We start from the raw sequence: 19713 nt of genomic DNA, 5'->3' as shown, positions 1-19713 counted from the left end.
GGTAAAATATTACAGACTCTATGGATAATTTGAGGCCAATGTAATATTGTTGTTGGGGTTTTTTTTTTTTAGAAGTAACTAATAGTAGCATAAAAATGGTAATCAGAGGAAAAACCTCCCTGAACTGTCTTTGTTTGTTTTACTTTATTGCAGTTCTCAGCTATTACGCGCTAAAACGCACGATGGCGCAGGAGACCTGATTTGCACATGCACCGTTGATGATGATGTAGTGAAGACGAAAACAACCTTCTTTCAAAATGATTCAATCTTTATTCATTTATTTAAGTGTTACCATTTATTAAAGTGTAAGATTTATGATTTATTTGTTATACATCATGTCAGACGGATAAAGAAAACAGCTTTCAGTTCTGTGTTGTGCAAATGTACCAACCTCCTATTTTAAGCAAACACAAGCACGGTGTACAGTATGGGTCAAATATGAAAAGGGGTTTATGAGTGTATAATTTTTAAGTTATAATAATAACAGGGTAGGGCCAAAACCGCTTGAATTATTCATGCCATGGATTCCACAAGATCTTGAAACATTCCTTTAAGTTTCTGGGTCATGTTGACATGATTGCATCACACAATTCCTGCAGATATTTCAGGTGCACTTTCAGGCTGCAGATCTCCTGTTCTACCAGATCTACCATATGTTTTATTGGATTCACATCTTGTGACTGGGTAAGACACTGAGGAACACTGAACTTATCCAAAGTCATGTTCATGAACCCAGTTTGACACCATCTGCTTTGGTGCATTATCACACTGGACGTCAGCATTAGTACTCAAATAGTCTGTGGCTTTCAAGTGATGGCTGACTGATAGAGGACTCGCTCATGTCGGTTTCTTCTCTACAACATTAAAAGGATTCTGCCATTTTTGTCCACACAGACTGCTCAGGTACTTGTTCAGTCTCTTGTCATTTCTAGACTGGATTACTGCAATGCACTGCTGGCAGGTCTACCTATGAACGCAATCCGTCCTCTGCAAATGATCCAAAATGCAGCTGCCCGGCTTGTTTTCAACCTGCCAAAGTTCTCGCATACCACCCCGCTGCTGCGATCCCTCCACTCGCTTCCGGTAGCTGCACGCATCCGATTCAAAACACTGATGCTGGCCTACAAAGCCAAAAATGGACCAGCTCCCTCTTACCTCAAAGCCCTCATCATTCCTCGCACTGCACCCCGCAACCTCCGATCTACCATCACTGCTCGACTGGTTCCACCATCTCTCAGGGTAAGAGGCAAGTATACTACAAGACTCTTCTCTGTTCTGGCACCAAGGTGGTGGAATGAACTTCCCCTAGAGGTCCGGACAGCTGAGTCACTGGCTATTTTCAAGCGGCGGTTGAAGACCTACTTATTCAGGAAACACTTCAACTAGCACTTCTTTCCTTTTGCATTTAAAAAAAAAAAAAAAAAAAACTTTGACACTTTTTCATTGTAACTTTGAACAAAGGTTTTAAACTCATGGTATCTTAAGTATGTAACCTAGTGAACCAGCATTAATGTATTCAATGTTAGAGATTTAAGCACTTATGTACGTCGCTCTGGATAAGGGCGTCTGCCCAATGTTGTAAATGTAAATGTAAATATAAGGAAAAGAAAACATTACACCACCTCTATCAGCCTGGACTGCTGACACAAGACAGGTCGGGTTCATGGATTCATGCTCTTGGTACCAAATTCTGACTCTATGTAGCATCTGCGCACATCTGCATTATTTTATTATATATATATAATATACCACCTCTATCAGCCTGGACTGCTGACACAAGACAGGTCGGGTTCATGGATTCATGCTCTTGGTACCAAATTCTGACTCTATGTAGCATCTGCGCACATCTGCATTATTTTATTATATATATATATATATATATATATATATATATATATATATATATATATATATATATATATATATATATATATAATGTGTGTGTGTGTGTGTGTGTGTGTGTGTGTACTTGTTTGTTTATTTATTTATATTTTATTATTTCTTAATAATTACGTAAATAAATAAATGTTATTTATTTAGTTATTAAACAAACAAATAAATAAACAAATAAATACATGTATTATTTTACTCTATTTTATTTTGTTTTTTTAAGTTTTATATTACATTTCGCTATGAAAAATAAAACTCATAGTTTCTAATATTGACACGCGTATATCAGCTAAAATGTGACTTAAATAAAAAAAATAATTGGAAATATTCTTGCGAAATTCATCGTATAGATGAATTTGATTGTGCGACGCAGTGAATGACGTCTGATTAAAGCTCTCCGGCGTCATTGCGTCATCTTACCGGAAATCGTTCTGACTCCTCCTGCGACTCAAAAAAAATAGGTTGCGAGCCGCGTTGGCGCTTCCTCAGTGACAGAGCTGTGGATTCGGGCGGTGTGTTGAGAGTGTATCTTCGAGGGCTGGGCATGTTGAGGTAGATTATCAGGTATGTTGCTCATATTGTTGCTTGTCATGTTGGGAAGAGGTTTTAATTACTACGTGTTGTACATTGGGTGTAAAATCACACCCCAGCCGTTGAGTTAGACATTAGCCGTTAGCTTGATGATTAGCCGGTTGACGGCCCTGAGTTTGTTTGACCTTTCAGGCGGCCAGAATGATCCTGTTGATGTAGAACATACAACTTGCTGGACTTGTAATGTTAAAGGTAATAAATGTCATGGAGTATGTGTTAATTTAAACGTAATCTAACTTGTAGTTTATCAGATGTGACCATTAGGTAACTGACTAACTACAAGCTGTCTGATTAAATAGCAGCGTTACAGACCTTTTCCTTTATTCAAAATGCTTCTTATCTCTTCTTAGTCGTGCTTTATCAACTTGCCTTACATATAGACCACTTTTTTATTCGTATAATATCTTGATCTAGACCTCAGTAAACTGTGAGAACGGTTGGATATTTTGTTTATTATATATGTGTCAGCCCCTGGTTACTTTTCAGGTTTAGTATATGTCTGTATCAAAGATGTCTGTACTTGACCCTGGCTTTTGGGCTTTTATTACAGCTTTGGTGTTTATCCATACAGCGATGCTCACTGGATTACCTAGATCATGTATGTGATTGATAATATAATACCCCCTCAAAAAAAGGATCCACCCAGCATCAGACCAATCAGATCCCACTGTAAGGGTTGCTTCTCCTCTGGGCTAAAAATGTTAAGTGTATGGCTGCAAAAACAATGAATTTGTGTTATTTTAATACCCCAGAACCTGAAGCTTCTCATTTATGCACAGACGCCTGCATAATAAGTCAGGAAGCCAAACTTTCAAAATGCTTAGAATTGGTAAATTTGCATCTCTTTAGTTCAAAACCATTTTAATCAGCTTACAAGTTTTTAGTTTTAAACTTGCATATACAGATCTATACAGATTGGTGTCCTTGGTATGTGTTTGTTCAAATGAGCTGGATGAAAGTATCTGGTTTGCTTTAAACAAAGGTAGCAGGGTTCTTCTTGCAGGATGGTGTGTGTGTGTGTTCCATGTTTTCCAGGAAATAATGTCATAGGCAAAGAATCTGGCCTCTCCTAAATTTCCCCTTTGGTTAGACACTGACTCAGAAGCGCAGGCGTGAAATGAGAGGAAAGTGAAGGGAAGCATCCCGCTTTTCTTTCCTGTTTGGCCATTATGTCAGGCATTTTGTCTATTGGGTTTGCTTTGGGTACAAGTCTTAAGTATGTATGTGTTCATGTTTGTCTGTAAGAGAGTTGGTTGTTGACCTGTAGGTCCAGTTATGTTTTTTGGTGAAATTTTTACCTAGGGCCACTGACATTGAATTATGATAACGTGATTTTTATCTCGATTGTGCTCAAAATCATATCAAGTCTATCCATACGTGTGTGTATTTGTTTCAGAGTAACATGAACTGTGTCCTACTTTGAACTGCATTGCTTTAGTGTCTCTGGAGTCAGTGCTTTTGAAGCAAAGACTGTATTGTGTCTAGTATAAATATATTGGAATTTTAAATGGCAGGAATGTTAAAATCGTTAGGATGTTTGTCACTGTAAAGGATTTATCCTGTTATACAGTATTGCAATACAGATGTAGTAGAAGGATTATTTTACTCAAGCCCATTTGTGAAACAGCAGCATTAAAGTACAGATACCAAGATACAAAGGCTTCATATAAAGGCCAGTTTACACATCTTGGGACTTTTGCATCATCAAGGACAATGTTCCACCTCTCTAAAGGGCATCTTCATTTCTCACATGCTGAAATGTATATGCACACTAATCAATAATTGTATCCGGTTATTTTATTTTTGCTGAATAAAGTGATTCCTAAGCAGTCATAGATAAAACTAAATATTTTCTCATCTTCTCCACTTTCAGTATTTAGGAAATATTTTTACAATAATTTAAGCTTGGTCCTGATTTGAGTTTAAATTCAAGAATAGCCTCGGGTTATGTTAATCTATCAGTCTCTTATTGCTATTGATGTATTAGCCGGTTCATCAGGGTCAGATCCCTGGTGAGCTGCAGATAAATTAAATATTGGAAACAAATGGCAATTTATTTATTTGTCCTTCTTAATTATTCTACAGGCTTCTACCATGGACACAGAAATGATGCCAAAATTCACCTCAAAAGATGAGGAAATTGAATACTGGAAAAAATTGTCTTTTAAATACCAGAAAAGGTAAGTTGTTAACTGTTTCTTTATTAAGGTTTATATTTAAGCTGCTTGTTTTTAATATGAGTAAATCAAGCAAGGTCAAGGATGCACCTCTGGAAAGGTGTCTAGTATAATCGAGACTTTCAGTATATATTTCAAGTGCTATTTCCACCTCATTTAAGCGCCTTTTTGATTGCTTTGTTTTATGCTTTTATTATTGAATAGCATGTTAAATGGTGCAAAGGGCAAATAGGCCATGTGATGAAAATAAGTCAGAAATGGTGATGCACACAGCCTGGTGAGTGACCGCTTCATGACACCATAGCACAGCAACAATCAAGATTATGTTTTATGATTCACTGTGACAATCTTGTATCACTGTTGCCGTGTCGGGCTTAAATTACACTAAAGCACAACCGGGGGGAAAAACTCCTGACACATTTCAGGACCAAGAGCAACTGATTAGACAAGCAGAACAAGGCATGTCCTGCTGAGAAAACGCAAAATAATTGAGTAACATCACTGGCTGTGCCTTTGTCCATAGAAATTAAATGTTTTGTACAGTGTCTTTTTAGTAAATTCCAGTCTCTATTGGTTCTTTATAAGATAGAGTTGGCTGTATGACTTCTGGCAGTGCTTGACATTAACACAAATCGAAATATGTAACTGTAGAACATTGTGGATGTAACTGTGCATCAATCCTGTACCTTATTCCGGTTAAATCCTCCTTAGCTTCTGGGGTTGTACTAATGTACTGAAATAAATACAGGCCTCCTATGAGTAACAGTTTTGTTGCCTATTTATTTTGGCATGTTAAAGAAGTCTTTCAGAGTATGTTGTTTTCACTTCACCTCTACATGCTTTATTAATTGATTTATTTATTTGACTTTATTATGCTTTTTTGAATATTTAATCCAATGGTGAGTTCATATGTACTTTGTATATACAGCCTTCAGTTTTGTTTTTTAAAGTATTTATGAGAATGTTGTGTCTTTAACCATTTAATCCTAAAACACTGACATGGAAGAGAATACTGAGGATACAAATACTTTTTCTTTAGCCATTTAATCCTAAAACACTGACATGGAAGAGAATACTGAGGATACAAATACTTTTTCTTTAGCCATTTAATCCTAAAACACTGACATGGAAGAGAATACTGAGGATACAAATGCTGTACCTGCTGCTGCTTTAGATCTCTTTAATACTTCTGAACATGTGCTGGAATTTTTAATGGAGCATCACCTCTAAGAATTGCTTACAATAAACTGCATGAAATCAATCCTGTTCTTGGCAGAAGACTTGTCTTTTTCTTTTAATAGTTATTGGTATCAGACTACTACGGTTTCCTCCCCTGGTCCAAAGACATGCATGGTAGGTTGATTGGCATCTCTGGAAAAATTGTCTGTAGTGTGTGATTGCGTGAGTGAATGAGAGTGTGTGTGTGCCCTGCGATGGGTTGGCACTCCGTCCAGGGTGTATCCTGCCTTGATGCCCAATGACGCCTGAGATAGGCACAGGCTCCCCGTGACCCGAGGTAGTTCGGATAAGCAGTAGAAAGTGAGTGAGTGTGGTATCAGACTGCCTGAACACACAAGGTCATTCAAGAATCGCATGTTTTCTTTAATGAGTGAAGAGACGTTTGATTCTGAAGCACGTTTTATTGAAATGTTTTGCTTTTAATATCAGACAACACTATTATTTAGTAAAGGCTTTGGCTGACATATTGAAAATGCTTTGTGAATGTTAAAATCAGAACATTTTAAGAGGTTTTGAGCTATTTCCTGTTTACATGTACTTTGGATTAGTTCTGAGGACTTTTACTTTATAGAACTGCCTTGGCAAGAGCTAAGGCCTTTAAAAAGAAAATAACTCTTGATACACACACCCTTCCTGTCAGACTGCTTGACAATAAACACACTCTAAAAAAATTACTTGTGCTGAACATTATCAGCGACACAGAGTCAGCCTGCTTAGTTAATTTCCTGTCTCCTGCCAGGGTTTGTACTTCAATTATCCACACTCTGCTCCTTTTGTGAAAGCTGACCTTTAACCATTTGAAACAGGAGGTCTCTTGTCCATCTGGTCTCAGCGTAGACACATTTTGCTAACTCACTTGTTCTTAATATACTGTAGCCACACTTCTTATTAACTTAAGCCATTGCTGTGTTCTCTTTTAGAGAAAATGTCGGCATTGACTAAGAGCTGTATTCCCTTGTTTGGGTTTGTGGAGGACTATGTTATTCTGGATTCAGCAACGTTTCTTTCTTTGCTTTAAATTCAGTCTGGCTCACATTGAGAGTAATTTGTAGTCCATCACTTATTATTATGATGGCTGCCAAATTCTAAATTATCGTGTGACCTAGTTTTGATTTCTCCATTCAGAGCTGACTGAAACAAGTCACAGATGGCCTGGACAACACCAGTATTAGGCATGTGTGCTTATGGTGTGGTTTTCTCCACAGTTACAATGATGCCCAAGAGGAGTTGCAAGAGTTCCAGGAGGGCAGCCGTGAGTTGGAGGCAGAGCTAGAGGCTCAGCTCGGTCAGGCAGAACACCGTATCCGTGACCTGCAGGCCGAAAATCAACGGCTGAAAAGTGAGGTGGATAACCTGAAGGTAAAAGTTTACTTTTTGCTTTCATAGTGTTAACCAATTATTATAGTATTTTTGCTTTTCTAGTGTCATTGGTTTGATCAACCTTGGCTACATGCCAAAGACATGCTATTAAAAGAATCAAGGTAGTCGTAATACTTACAAAAATACGACATAAAGGTGGTGTATTTTGACCAGGGCCTTAATTGCTTTTGCACACGAGTGTCTAATCTGTCAAGTTAAATTTCCTCGGTGTTCCTCATACCTCAAGCCTATTAAAATATCTTCTCAGAAAAGCTCAGATCTTGTGACTTTAGAGGGAACGCCTAAAGGGTGTAGCTGTATTTGTTCTAATTTTCAACTGAAAGTGTGCTACCTTCAGCTGTTTCTCTAGAAGTGAGAAAGAATGCCTTTATTAATTTATTAAATGCCTTTTCTTTCTCTCTTTTGTGTTTGCTCGTGCCATGCAGGAGAAACTGGAGCAGCAGTATGCACAGAGCTATAAGCAGATATCCATGCTGGAGGATGACCTAGGCCAGACACGCTGCATCAAGGAGCAGCTGCACAAATATGTCAGGGAACTTGAGCAGGCTAATGATGACCTAGAGCGAGCTAAAAGGTACATATACAAACTTATTGGTTCACATTTAAGTATCCCATTGTAACCCTGTTTATGAGACACCACATAAGCAGTCGTCACTAACACCTGCTGTACAAATACATCTAAATGTACACATTGCATATCTGATTTGATTTGTCCAGAGCAACAATTACTTCTCTGGAGGACTTTGAGCAGCGGTTGAACCAGGCCATAGAGAGAAACGCCTTCCTTGAGAGTGAGCTGGATGAAAAGGAATCTTTGTTGGTGTCTGTGCAAAGGCTAAAAGATGAGGCCAGAGGTAGACTTGAGCTTTTCTACTAAACACTGCTCTCTCTGCCATTTTTACTGCAACATGTTGAGCCTATACGGAGTTATTTGTCTGTCTTGCAGACCTAAGGCAGGAGCTGGCTGTGCGGGAAAGAGCCTCAGATACCACCAGAATGTCAGCACCCAGCTCTCCGACGCTGGACACTGACAAAATGGACACAGCTGTTCAAGCCTCCCTTTCTCTTCCAGCTACACCAGTGGGAAAAACAATAGACCATCCTTTCATTAATCAGAAAGGTATACAAAGCATGAGCTCCCCTTTTTACTCAAGTTTTTACTTTAACAGCACTCTGGGTTTTACTCATTCACAAACCAGTTCCTGCTCTCAACTGGGCTCAATAGTTTCTCGAAACATTACCTGTTTTACCCATTATGTTTTATTTGAAAGCATCATTAATTTGCATATTTGTATTTTTTATTTATTTATTGATTGATTGATTCAGTGTTGACCACTGGTTGTGGAAACTCCCCACTCACCCCATCTGCAAGGATATCTGCTCTCAACATTGTTGGTGATCTTCTGCGGAAAGTTGGGGTAATTCCTGATTTTTTTTTTTTTAATAAAACCTTGTGCCTCTTTGTAACACACCAGCCTGTAAGGGACAGGTGTCCTCACAGTGGGAAGAAGTTAAACTCTGTTTCCATTTCCATGTATCTACAGGCTCTGGAGTCCAAGCTGGCTGCCTGTAGGAATTTTGCCAAAGATCAGGCAGCAAGGAAAAACTACACAGAAAATGGGAACCTGATAAATAGCAATGCCACCAAGTTTTCTCATTCTCTTCACACAACATACTTTGATAAGACGTGAGTAAAAAGATAAGGAGTGTTTCTATAATTACCAAAAACACCACAACAATGCAATGCAACACTCAGGAAAAGCAACGTTGATAGCAAAGCGTGCCCAAAATCATAGATTATGATTAAGGTCACCATTTGTTAGTGTTAATTGTGTATTGATCACACCATGTGGTAATATTGATTATGCTACACAGGACTATGAACGGCCTGGATCCTGGCACTCTGAGTGCAATGACGTCACAGCGAAACGTGCCCCCTCCCGGCATGCTACCACTCAGCGTGTGAAAGAACCACAGCTGCCTCCAAAAAAAAAAAAAACAATGGACAGCATGGAAACAGAAAGGAAAGGACATTGGGAAGCCCTGCCACTTTGTGTGATTGTGAGTCTCGTGTGCGTGTCTGGCAGATGCATGTCGGACACTGAGGCACGTGACTCTTTTGGCTGAGCCCTTTCTTCAGAGCTCTCATTTTTCACTTTGCCATTTTTGTTTTTACTTGAAGCCATCAAACGACAAAGAGGCCCAAACAGGCCCCTGCATCTTTTTGGCTTGTTGGAAGTTGTTGCACAATTTTTTGGTTTTGTTTTTGTTCAAAAAATGGTTAAATAAGATTTTGTTTCAAGTCAGAATTATATTTACAGATGGGTGGCTGTCTATGTCTGAGAAGCAGCCACTTAAAAAGTCAGCGATGCAAACATCATATACCTCTTTAACTGGATTCCATGTTGTTTGCATCTAGAGTCTATTAAAATTCTAATTAGATTATTGTCTACCCCGAGTTGACCTGGATATACTGTTTCGGCCTTTCAAAACAGCATGGAAAGATCCCCTACTCTGTTAGTGGCCCTTTGAATTATTCACGTGTGTTTCTGCTCTATATGCTGCTTCAGCAGGCTGGTTGAATAGCTACTGACATAGAAAACCTCACTGTCACTATATTAGCTTTAGACAGTTTGTGAAACAATGATGTTCTGAAATTTGCTATTAATTCCAACCTCAGCACATAAAAAACCACACAATTGTCAGTGGTATATGTTCAATATTACCCCAGGCAGCATCCTAGCTTAGAATGGTTATAATGAAGATGATACTGTTTTATCTCTAGAACATTATATGGTTATATTAACTGGTTATAATGCGGTGTTGTCAGGTGAAGTATATTGGTTGAGGAATTGTTAGTGGCTGTGTAAACCTCATCTGTCTCATGCTTCTTGACGTTGCTGGTTGGTTTGACAGTCACTGTTAGTTTTTCATTCACATGTCTGTATTTTTGACGGTTGTTTCCGTTTTGTTTTGGTTTTTTTTGTTCAGCGTGCCGGTACCCGCACTTTGTAAAACCACACAATGTTGGAGCACTTTTTTTGCCCCTTAGTATTTAATTTCACACAGTATATTAAGTTATTGAGCACTCTGTTGACTCTGCATTGTCACGTGTATATAAGATTGTAAGCATTAAAAGTTTGCCTAGGAAATTTGTACATATCGAGACTGGGTCTTACAGCTCATTAATTTATTTCAAATTCCTTATGGCATGTGTTGGAGAGGAAGAGTAAATTTTACATATTGTATATTGTTTCAAAATATAATGATAAAACAGTTGTCCAATAAAGTTTAAAATGTCACTATAAAATCTGATGTGTTTTAATTCATCTCAACTATCTTAACTACAATTATGTTCTCTGGATGTAGTGTTGAGGCAGCGTTACAGTCTGAGAATGTTCTCCATTTCTGCACGCAGTTTATTCTTTTGGACCTGAAGTAAAAAAAAATTATCAGACATCAGAGTGGTCCTTTTCACACATTTCTTTAATATTTCTTCGTTATTTTTCCAGACCAATAAATAAAGAAACTTACTTTCCCTGAAGCAGTCAGTGGATATTTCTCAACAAACATCACATAATGTGGGATTTTGAAGTAGGAGATCTGGAATGCATAAATCATTCACGTCTTGATTGTTTTGTTTATGTGAAGGATGTGGTCATTCCTGTTACCTGGTCTTTGCAATAGGCCTTGATCTCCTCCACAGTGCAGTCATGTCCTTCTGCTACCTTAATGCAGGCACAAACCTGCTCTCCCAGCCGATCATCTTTCACACCGACCACCTGCAGGATTCATGGGGACAGAAAAGAATGTTCCACTTGAACTGCTATACTCCCTCTGTAACTCCTGCACTGCTGCCTCCTTGTGGTATAATGATGCAAGCTCACCTGAACATTTTTCACTTTTGGGTGTCTGTGAAGAAACTGTTCAACCTCAGCAGGAAAGATCTTTTCCCCACCACGGTTTATCATATCCTTTATGCGTCCTTCAATACGACAGAAGCCATATTGATTGAGGCTGGCGATATCACTGGAAAGAGTAACTGAAGTCCTTTATGTGTCCTTTTACCATGTATGTACTCCTGTTCTCTATGTAATCTACTTCCTGCCACAGTTCACAATGGCATAAGGACAGATCTGTCATAAGCAAAATCTCACCCCGTCTTGTACCAGCCGTCCTCTGAGATGCTCTCCCGTGTTCTTTCAGGCTCGTCCCAGTAGCCCTGCATGACACAGTAACCTCGAATGAGCAGCTCTCCAGGTTGGCCCAGAGGGAGCAGTTGCCCAGACAATGGCTCCACTACCTTAGCCTGAGGAACAGAACTTGATTTTTTTTTAATGTACAGTGTCACAAATTATGGCTATGTACATTCATTGGCAGATTATTAGGAGACTTAACTGGATACTTAAGCAGTTTTGTTATTGACTGGCTACTGTGCCAAAGCCACATTCAAGCTTGAATAATAAAACCGTAAAGTCCAGAGATTATATATAAGCTTCCTCATCTCTCTAGCCATTTATCAATTTAAAATTTCTGTCATGCTGCTAGCTGAAGATTTCTGTATGGTGGACTGTTTCTCAACCCAGAACTGATATTGGCAAACCTGAAACACTGCTTTGCCAAACATCTGGCCTATGGTGGTCCCTTTAGACTGATGACTGTTAGACTGATAAGGGGCAGGTTTTACAGGATTATAAGCTCTTCCTAAAGAAATGTCCACTTTATATCCATTGTCATGAATAAAGATGCTAAAAGAGGTTCTGTAGTGTGATACCACAGAGAACCACTTCTCCCAATTTTCTCCAGTTTTCTCCAGTTTATTGTATATTTTAAAAGTTTTTGTTGGTGCTACAGAGAACATCAAAAATGTCTCACCATACATGTTGCCATTTTAGTGCCAGTTTTTAAGAGTGTATGTACATAGTGCATTAAAAGATTTTAAAAGACTGGAACTTCCAGACCTCAGTGTGGTCCATGATGTACCCAACACTATCAGTCTTAAGCTCCATCCTGTCCATAGGAAACCCCAGAAAAGTGATCGGACTGTTTTCTGTTGTTCCATAAGCTACCTGATATTTGTAAAGCATGGAGACAAGAACAATTTTATCAGGCAAAAAAAAAAGGATTTCAAGATGCCACTGTGTTTGTGGGTGTGTAGATACAGTAAACTTACAGTTATCTGTTTAACCTTCATGTCACTTATCACTCTCCGAATGATTTCAGGGGGACATGAGGATCCTCCAATAATACCTGGTTCAAAATTCCTGGTCATCACAGGAATAAATGTTAACATAAAATTTACAAACTATTTTTTTACCTGTTTCAAGTGAGGACAAATTTTTGCTGTCAAAGTTTTTCTGACTCAGCAAATCAATGTACATTGTCGGGGTACCATAGATAACTGTGCATCTGGAAAAAAAACAAAGAACTTGCAATTAAAAAAATCTGTAATCAATAAATATGGAACTATCCGGTAGGCTATTTTATTTTATTTCACTACACACTAAATTGCCAACTAATCACATATCGTTAAATCCTTTTATACTTCTCTTTCTGAATGGCCTCCAAGTTTGCCTGGGTGTCATATGCAGATGAAGGAAAGACCAATGTGATGCCATGTACCGCCATGCACATTCCACCCAAAACAGACCCAAAGCAGTGGTACATGGGCACAGGAACACAGACTCGTACCTGTGTCTAGGGAGAGAGTGTTGTTATATGAGGTCCACTCCAACATTCATCTGTATTTCATTGTTTTGTTTATTTTCAGGCTATCTATTGAACTACAGTGCTTGCCCCTTCCTGACTTTTGTCACACTTTAATGTATCAGATAATCTAACAAATTTAAATATTAGTCAAAGATAACAAGTAAACACAATATGCAGTTTTTAAATGATGGTTTTTATTATTCAGGGAAAACAAAACCCAAACCTACATGGCCCTGTGTGAAAAAGTTCTTGCCCCCTAAAAATAATAAATGTTTGGACCACCCTTAGCAGCAAGAACTGCAATCAAGCTTTTGTGATAACTTGCAGTGAGTCTGGTGTAATTGGTGTAATTCAGCTACATTGAAGGTTTGAACACTACTATGCTGATGATACACCACAGCTCGCAATTTAGGGGTAACCAATCAGATGTCCTATTCCTCTCATGTTGCTTATGTAACTGAAGTCAAGTCAAGTCAAGTCAAGAAGCTTTTATTGTCATATCAACCATATATAGCTGTTGCAGTACACAGTGAAATGAGATGTTTCTCCAGGATCAGAGTGCTACATAAAACAAAGACAGGGCTAAGGACTTAGTAAGTCCTAGCCACATAAAGTGCAACTGTGCAACCTAGTGCAAACAGTGCCGGACAAGACAGACAAGACAGTGCAGGACAAAAGACAGTGCAAACAAATTACAAGACAATACAAAAAAGACAATAAACAGAAACAGCACCAACCAGTGTAAATACTGACGATCTTTCTCACTCATGTCGTTTCCTTCTCTACAACATTCGAAGGATTCGGCCATTTTTGTCCACACAGGCTGCTCAGGACCAGCTCCCTCTTACCTCAAAGCCCTCATCACTCCTCACACTGCACCCCACACCCTCAGATCTACCAGCACTGCTTGACTGGTTACACCATCTCTCAGCATCTCTCAGGGTAAGAGGCAAGTATACAAGACACTTTTCTGTTCTGGCACCAAGGAATGAACCCCAGACAGCTCAGTCACTGACTATTTTCAAACGACAATTGAAGACCTACTTATTCATGAAACACTTCAACTAGCACTTCCTGACTTGTTTGTTTCATATATGTTTATTTAAAAAAAAAGAAAGAAAAAAGCTTGATCACTGTAAAACAGTGATCAAGCTTTTTTCTCTCTCTCTTTTTTCTTATGGTATTTTAAGTATATAACCTAGTGAACCAGAGTTAATGTATCATTAGATACATTAACTCTGCCACAGCATCTCAATAGGATTCAGGTCAGGACTTTGACTAGGCCACTCTAAAATCTTCATTTTGTTTTTCTTCAGCCATTCAGACTTGCTTATGTGTTTTGGATCATTGTCCTGCTGCAGAACCCAAGTTCACTTCAGCTTGAAGTCACGAACAGATGGTCACACATAGTACTTTTTCAGGATATTTTGGTAGACAGCAGAATTCATGGTTCCATTTATCACAGCAAGTCTTCCAGGTCCTGAAGCAGCAAAACAACCCCAGACCATCACACTTCCGCCACCATATTTTACTGTTGGTATGATGTTCTTTTTCTGAAATGCAGTGTTACTTTTATGCCAGATGTAATGGGACACACACAGTCCACATAGTATTTTCTCAAAAGTCTTGGGGATTATCAAGATGTTTTTTTGGCAAATCTGAGATGAGCCTTTATGTTCTTTTTGCTCAGCAACGGTTTTCATTTGGAAACTCTGCCATGCAGGCCATTTTTGCCCAGTCTCTTTCTTATGGTGGAGTCATGAACACTGACCCTTAACTGAGGCAAGTTAGCCTGCAGTTCATTGAATGTTGTTGTGGGGTCTTTTGGGATATGGATGAGTCGTTGCTTCGCTCTTGGGGTAATTTTGGTCGGCCGGCTGCTCCTGGGAAGGTTCAACACTGTTCCGTTTTTCCGCCATTTGTGGATCATGGCTCTTACTGTGGTTCTCTGGAGTCCCAAAACTTTAGAAATGGCTTTATAACCTTTTCCAGACTGATAGATATCAATTACTTTCTTTCTCATTTGTTCCTAAATATCTTTGGATCTCAGCATGATGTGTAGCTTTTCAGGATCTTTTGGTCTATTTCACTTTGTCAGTCAGGTCTTATTTTTGTGATTTTTTGATTGCAAACAAGTGTGGCAGTAATCAGGCCTGGCTGTGGCTAGAGAAATTTAACTGTGTTAACCCACAGCTAAGTTATGTTTTAACAGGGGTGCAAACACTTTTTCACACAAGGATATGTGGGTTTGGATTTTGTTTTCCATTAATAATAAAAATCTTCATTTAAAAAAATGCATGTTGTGTTTACTTGTGTTATTTTTAACTAATATTTAAATTTGTTTTATGATTTGAAACATTAAAGTGTGACAAACGTGCAAAAAAAAAAATCAGGAAGGGGTAAACACTTTTTCACACCACTGTATATGTTAAATTGTAAGCGAGTCATTAGGAAAGCTTACTCTGAAGCTGTAGCCCATTCGCAGACCGATAAAATATGCATTGTTTACAATGTTTTGGTGGGACAGGGTGACACCCTTTGGGTTTCCAGTCGTACCCTGTAAAATGACAATAGGGAAATGCAATAACTCAATCTTGATAATTGTGGGATTATTTGGGTCAGAAGGTGAAACAATAGAATAGACACTGCAACTACAATTGTATATCAAGTCAGTGAAGCAGTAAACTAAAATTAAATACGAGTCACCAAATAGTGACTCAGCAGGTATAATACAGCTAAGGGTTGTAATCCAATCCAGCAAATAATTTATATTGCATCATGTTGTAGTCAAGCACTCAAGACCCTAGGGATGATCTCCAAGTGAACTGGCCTTGCACTGGTGTTTTGGGAAAACAAAATAATAGGTGGGCAGAGTCATTGTAACTGTTGTGAAATCTCTCCAAGCAGATGAAGCCCTTGTAGTTATTATTCTCATTTATTTTTGTAATACCGTTTGAAATTTGCATGGTAAATAAGATCCATAAGTCATATTTTTGTCTTATGGGTTATGGTGTGAATGCATTACCGATGTAAACTGAATGTTAATGGGGTCTTCAGGGTGTAGGATCCTCTGTAAGATGTTCAGCTGCCTGTGATGCTGACTCTCTGCTGCTTGCATCACATCATCCAGATGCAACATACCAGTTTCCTTGCTGTCTGTCACGATCACTTTACGCAAATCAGGCAACCTAAACGTTCATAGACTATTTTAAGTGGTTTTCCAAGTACTGTATAATTCACTGAAGTAGAGGTTAATTAAAAACATATTTCTTTAAACAAGTTTTCTGGGATGATATCAAATTATTATTATGAAGCAGAAAGTTATCTGAACTGCAAAGTCTGTAACTGTGGCTGATTTTCTCCCTTGCTGTAATCTTCCTCTAATGATGTTCTACCTGGTGCTCCTAATACTACCAGACACTGCATTGTTGAGTTCAGGGCAGAGCTCTCTCAGCATATCACAGAACCTCTGGCTCTTAAAACGAGTAGGACACACCAAAGCATTACACTGCACCTGTATCCAAAGGAAAAGAACACAATGTAAAACACAATGAGGTGTGCTGTAATCAATGACGCAGTTGTGTATGAGCCCTTTACCTTCCTAAATGTTCCAATTACATCATGTTCTTAGAAAATGTTTTAATAGTTGATCCCTCTCTGTTATTTTCTTCTCATGTTATAGTAAAACTACTAACGCTGGTTAATTTTTTTTTAATTAAAAAAAAAAGTTAAATCCTACCTTCCTTAGAGCAAAGGCCAATTCATTTATTTCGTAAGCTGGATTCAAAGACACCTGCAAAGAGCTTCTTGTTAATGTGCACTATTTAATAGACAAGCATGTATCTTACAGTGGAAAAAGAAACCTATTAATAAATCACATGCTCACCATGATGATTCCAGCCTTTGCTGTGGCAAACTGGCACAAGATCCATTCATAATTGTTTGGTCCCCAGATTCCAAGCCTGTCACCATTCTGCAAGCCGAGTGCAAGAAGACCAGCAGCCAGATGATCAACCTGCAAATGGATTGTAACTCTTTCTTCCAAATGCCACAAAAAATGGAATTTCCACCTCTTTTGGTAGGGCCCATGTTCAGCATTGAATTTCTTTGACATGTCACTCCACAGTGGTGGTTAATAACTCATATTAGCGCAGATGCATAGTGCTTTATGAATATGTATGTAATTATTTATTGTACCTAGCCTACAAGAGGCAACATTTTCATAGTAAAGACAAAAAAAAACAACAGAATGTTTTTTTCACACAAATGGTTGTCTTCAAAGTAAATGGTGATATCAAACCCATTTATCCTCTCTGGGATTTCCCAGTATTAGTTCATAAGCGTGTAAAGTGTGAAGGAGTTAATGTTATTAAAACAGAGGTAAAAAAAATCTCACACTTGCAACAATATATTTATTTATTAATACTGCTCGAAATGTCAACCCATAATGTGGTCCCTGCTCCTATGATCAGTGGCCAAACAAACTGGGAAGATATTTTTGTTGCCAGATCACCTAAAAGCAAGAAAGGATAACAAAATTATATCAAAAGGATGAAACGATTTGAATGAAAGAAAACCTACCTCATGCTGAAACTGAGAGAATGATTTTCTAATTCCATCTTGAAGAAAGACCACAGCCTCTCGGTCAGGCCATTTATTCACTGTTGTCAGTAAACTTTGACCAATAGTTAGGGAAAGTTGAGGTACAGTAGAAGGACCATGGACATAGCTGACGTTCAAAGGTGTATGGCTTTCGTCATGAACCAATCTATACAAGAGAATAAAGAACGCATTGAGATTGCTGGGTAATAGGATGTGAATGCTAAAATACAATGGATAAGCTGGAAGATTTGCCCAAAGGAAAGGACCTTGAACTTGAACCACAAAGCTTCAACCAGCTAATGAGTTTTGCAATAAAATACTAATGTCGGCAATTTGCCTTATGCAAATACTATAATACTACAAATTGCGTTTTTTACAATCGTTATGGTGAGCTTTACATAACCTACAATTTTACAATTGCAATAAAATGAAGATGATCACTTACCGACGATGCTGAATAATTTCCCCAATCCTATGCGCTTGAAATCGTCTGCTATATAAACCAAAGTGTGGTAACAATTTCATTGCCATGTAGGTTTGGCTAGAAGCGTCTAGCAGATTTCCACTGAAATGAATGTCTTCTAAATGCGTAATTCGTGCCGTTGCACAATTGACCTTCCTTACCTGTGAGTTTCTGTGTTTACGCCCCCACCAAAAAAAGAAAAACCAAACACAATACAGAAAACAATGCGGAAGGCTTGTACCAAATAACCTATAAATTGTGTGCGCAGCTTCAAGGGGAAGCCTTTATTATTACTGCTACACATAGAGCACAGTAGATTACTTTTCTTTGCATATACCAGCTGAGAAAGTTGGGGTCAGACCCCAGAAAAGAAATCAGACATGATGACACCCAAACATTGCCCATGCGCCTGGATCATGAGTGTGAAATGTAGCCCCTCCTGCTCTTACAACAGCAATCATCAAAGACTTCATTAAGTGTTATCCGTCATATCTTACATCAGTGTTATGAAAGCGTTTTATATTGCGATTTCATCTGTTTATTTTTTATTTATTTATTTATTTTTATTATGCTGATATTAAAATATCAACCCTCCCTTGTTTAAAGCTTCTAGTTGGTGACACTAGATGGAGGCATTTTTTAAAGATTAGACCACAGCATTAATTATATTTTATTGGTTGCTTGTACTGTTTATGATTAGCAACATTTATACAGTTCTTTATACAGCAAGAGGATGGAATACACCCTTAACCATGAGCACACACACACACAGTAGAATTAGCAATAGAATATGTACATGTAAAAAGTAGAAACATTTTAGATTATATATAAAATTAGTAGTAGTAGTTGTCACGATGTGACACGGTGAAACAAAAGCGGGTGAGGATCCAAACGCAGTTTACGGGTTTTAATAAACAAAACACAAACAAACAGGCAGGCAACGCGGAACAAACAGGAAACGGGAACACGGACATGCACACACCAACACCAATAACGACCAACAACATTGAAGTGAACAGACAGAGTATATATGGTGAACGAGAGCCAATCACAAAACAGAGACAGACAAGGACTAAGACAAAACACCTGAGGAAGAGATAGAATGTAATTAGTGTCCATGGTAACAGATAGGTGGGCGGGGTCAACAATTAACATCAGGGAGAGACGGCAGACAGAAACAAGGGGAAAACACAGACAGACACATTACAGAGCCCCCCCCCTACGAGCGGCTTCCAGACGCTCCCAGGTCCACAAAACCCAGTTCAGGCGGGTGGAGCGAAGGCGCAACCAGGGTGGGAGGGCGGGTCGGGTTCGTATAGTGGTGGCGCCCGCCGAGCAGGAGGCCGGGGTTGCGCCGGCAGAGCCGGAGGCCAGGGCGGCGCCGGCAGAGCAGGAGGCCAGGGCGGCGCCGGCAGAGCAGGAGGCCAGGGCGGCGCCGGGAGAACCGGAGGCCAGGGCGGCGCCGGGAGAACAGGAGGCCAGGGCGGCGCCGGAGGCAGAGCCAGAGACCAGAGCAGGACCGGAGACCAGGGTGGTGCTGGAGGCGGAGCCAGAGACCAGAGCAGGACCGGAGACCAGGGCGGTGCTGGAGGCGGAGCCGGAGGCCAGAGCAGGACCAGAGACCAGGGTGGTGCTGGAGGCGGAGCCAGAGACCAGAGCAGG

General features: G+C 39.2%; 2 protein-coding genes across 6 annotated transcripts; one reads left to right on the top strand and one right to left on the bottom strand.

Moving 5' to 3' along the window:
* The first annotated feature begins 2299 nt into the window (after positions 1–2299).
* Positions 2300–10587, top strand: ndel1b (nudE neurodevelopment protein 1-like 1b). 3 transcript variants are annotated; one of them, XM_047801035.1, is made up of 10 exons: positions 2387–2454; positions 2614–2673; positions 4567–4661; positions 7103–7256; positions 7703–7851; positions 7995–8131; positions 8224–8397; positions 8604–8695; positions 8822–8964; positions 9153–10587. In XM_047801035.1, the coding sequence occupies exons 2-10, from the start codon at positions 2665–2667 to the stop codon at positions 9241–9243; spliced, it is 1044 nt and encodes a 347-aa protein (XP_047656991.1). In that variant the 5' UTR covers positions 2387–2454; positions 2614–2664; the 3' UTR covers positions 9244–10587. The 3 variants fall into 3 exon arrangements, with proteins under 3 accessions (XP_026997400.1, XP_047656992.1, XP_047656991.1); XM_027141599.2 differs by lacking the exon at positions 2614–2673 and having other exon boundaries at positions 2300–2454; XM_047801036.1 differs by lacking the exon at positions 2614–2673 and having other exon boundaries at positions 2385–2442.
* LOC113639615 (medium-chain acyl-CoA ligase ACSF2, mitochondrial-like) lies at positions 10569–18472 on the bottom strand. Of its 3 annotated transcripts, none has more exons than XM_047801034.1 (17): positions 18213–18472; positions 18034–18081; positions 17568–17754; positions 16873–17001; positions 16726–16779; positions 16382–16500; positions 16012–16174; positions 15448–15543; positions 12823–12974; positions 12595–12686; positions 12451–12527; positions 12239–12346; positions 11435–11499; positions 11165–11306; positions 10949–11059; positions 10812–10880; positions 10569–10710 (listed from the first exon to the last, which is right to left on the bottom strand). In XM_047801034.1, the coding sequence occupies exons 1-17, from the start codon at positions 18353–18355 to the stop codon at positions 10660–10662; spliced, it is 1806 nt and encodes a 601-aa protein (XP_047656990.1). In that variant the 5' UTR covers positions 18356–18472; the 3' UTR covers positions 10569–10659. The 3 variants fall into 3 exon arrangements, with proteins under 3 accessions (XP_047656990.1, XP_047656989.1, XP_026997398.2); XM_047801033.1 differs by having other exon boundaries at positions 11435–11586; positions 12451–12541; positions 12657–12686; XM_027141597.2 differs by having other exon boundaries at positions 11435–11586; positions 18213–18471.
* Positions 18473–19713: the final 1241 nt, after the last annotated feature.

The sequence above is a fragment of the Tachysurus fulvidraco genome, chromosome 15, assembly GCF_022655615.1.
Source record: "Tachysurus fulvidraco isolate hzauxx_2018 chromosome 15, HZAU_PFXX_2.0, whole genome shotgun sequence".
NCBI lineage: Eukaryota > Metazoa > Chordata > Actinopteri > Siluriformes > Bagridae > Tachysurus > Tachysurus fulvidraco.
This window is presented reverse-complemented; position numbering and strand designations above follow the sequence as displayed.

What these genes read in the sequence shown, in the direction of transcription:
- ndel1b (XM_047801035.1), top strand. An exon ending in TCTTTTAAATACCAGAAAAG is followed by an intron (nt 4,662 to 7,102) that starts GTAAGTTGTTAA and finishes TTTTCTCCACAG; the next exon opens with TTACAATGATGCCCAAGAGG. An exon ending in ATCTTCTGCGGAAAGTTGGG is followed by an intron (nt 8,696 to 8,821) that starts GTAATTCCTGAT and finishes ATGTATCTACAG; the next exon opens with GCTCTGGAGTCCAAGCTGGC.
- LOC113639615 (XM_027141597.2), bottom strand. Translation starts at nt 18,355, where the DNA reads ATGTGTAGCAGTAATAATAAAGGCTTCCCCTTGAAGCTGCGCACACAA. An exon ending in CAAAAGTGAAAAATGTTCAG is followed by an intron (nt 11,060 to 11,164) that starts GTGAGCTTGCAT and finishes TGAATCCTGCAG; the next exon opens with GTGGTCGGTGTGAAAGATGA. An exon ending in CACTGACTGCTTCAGGGAAA is followed by an intron (nt 10,711 to 10,811) that starts GTAAGTTTCTTT and finishes TTTTTACTTCAG; the next exon opens with GTCCAAAAGAATAAACTGCG.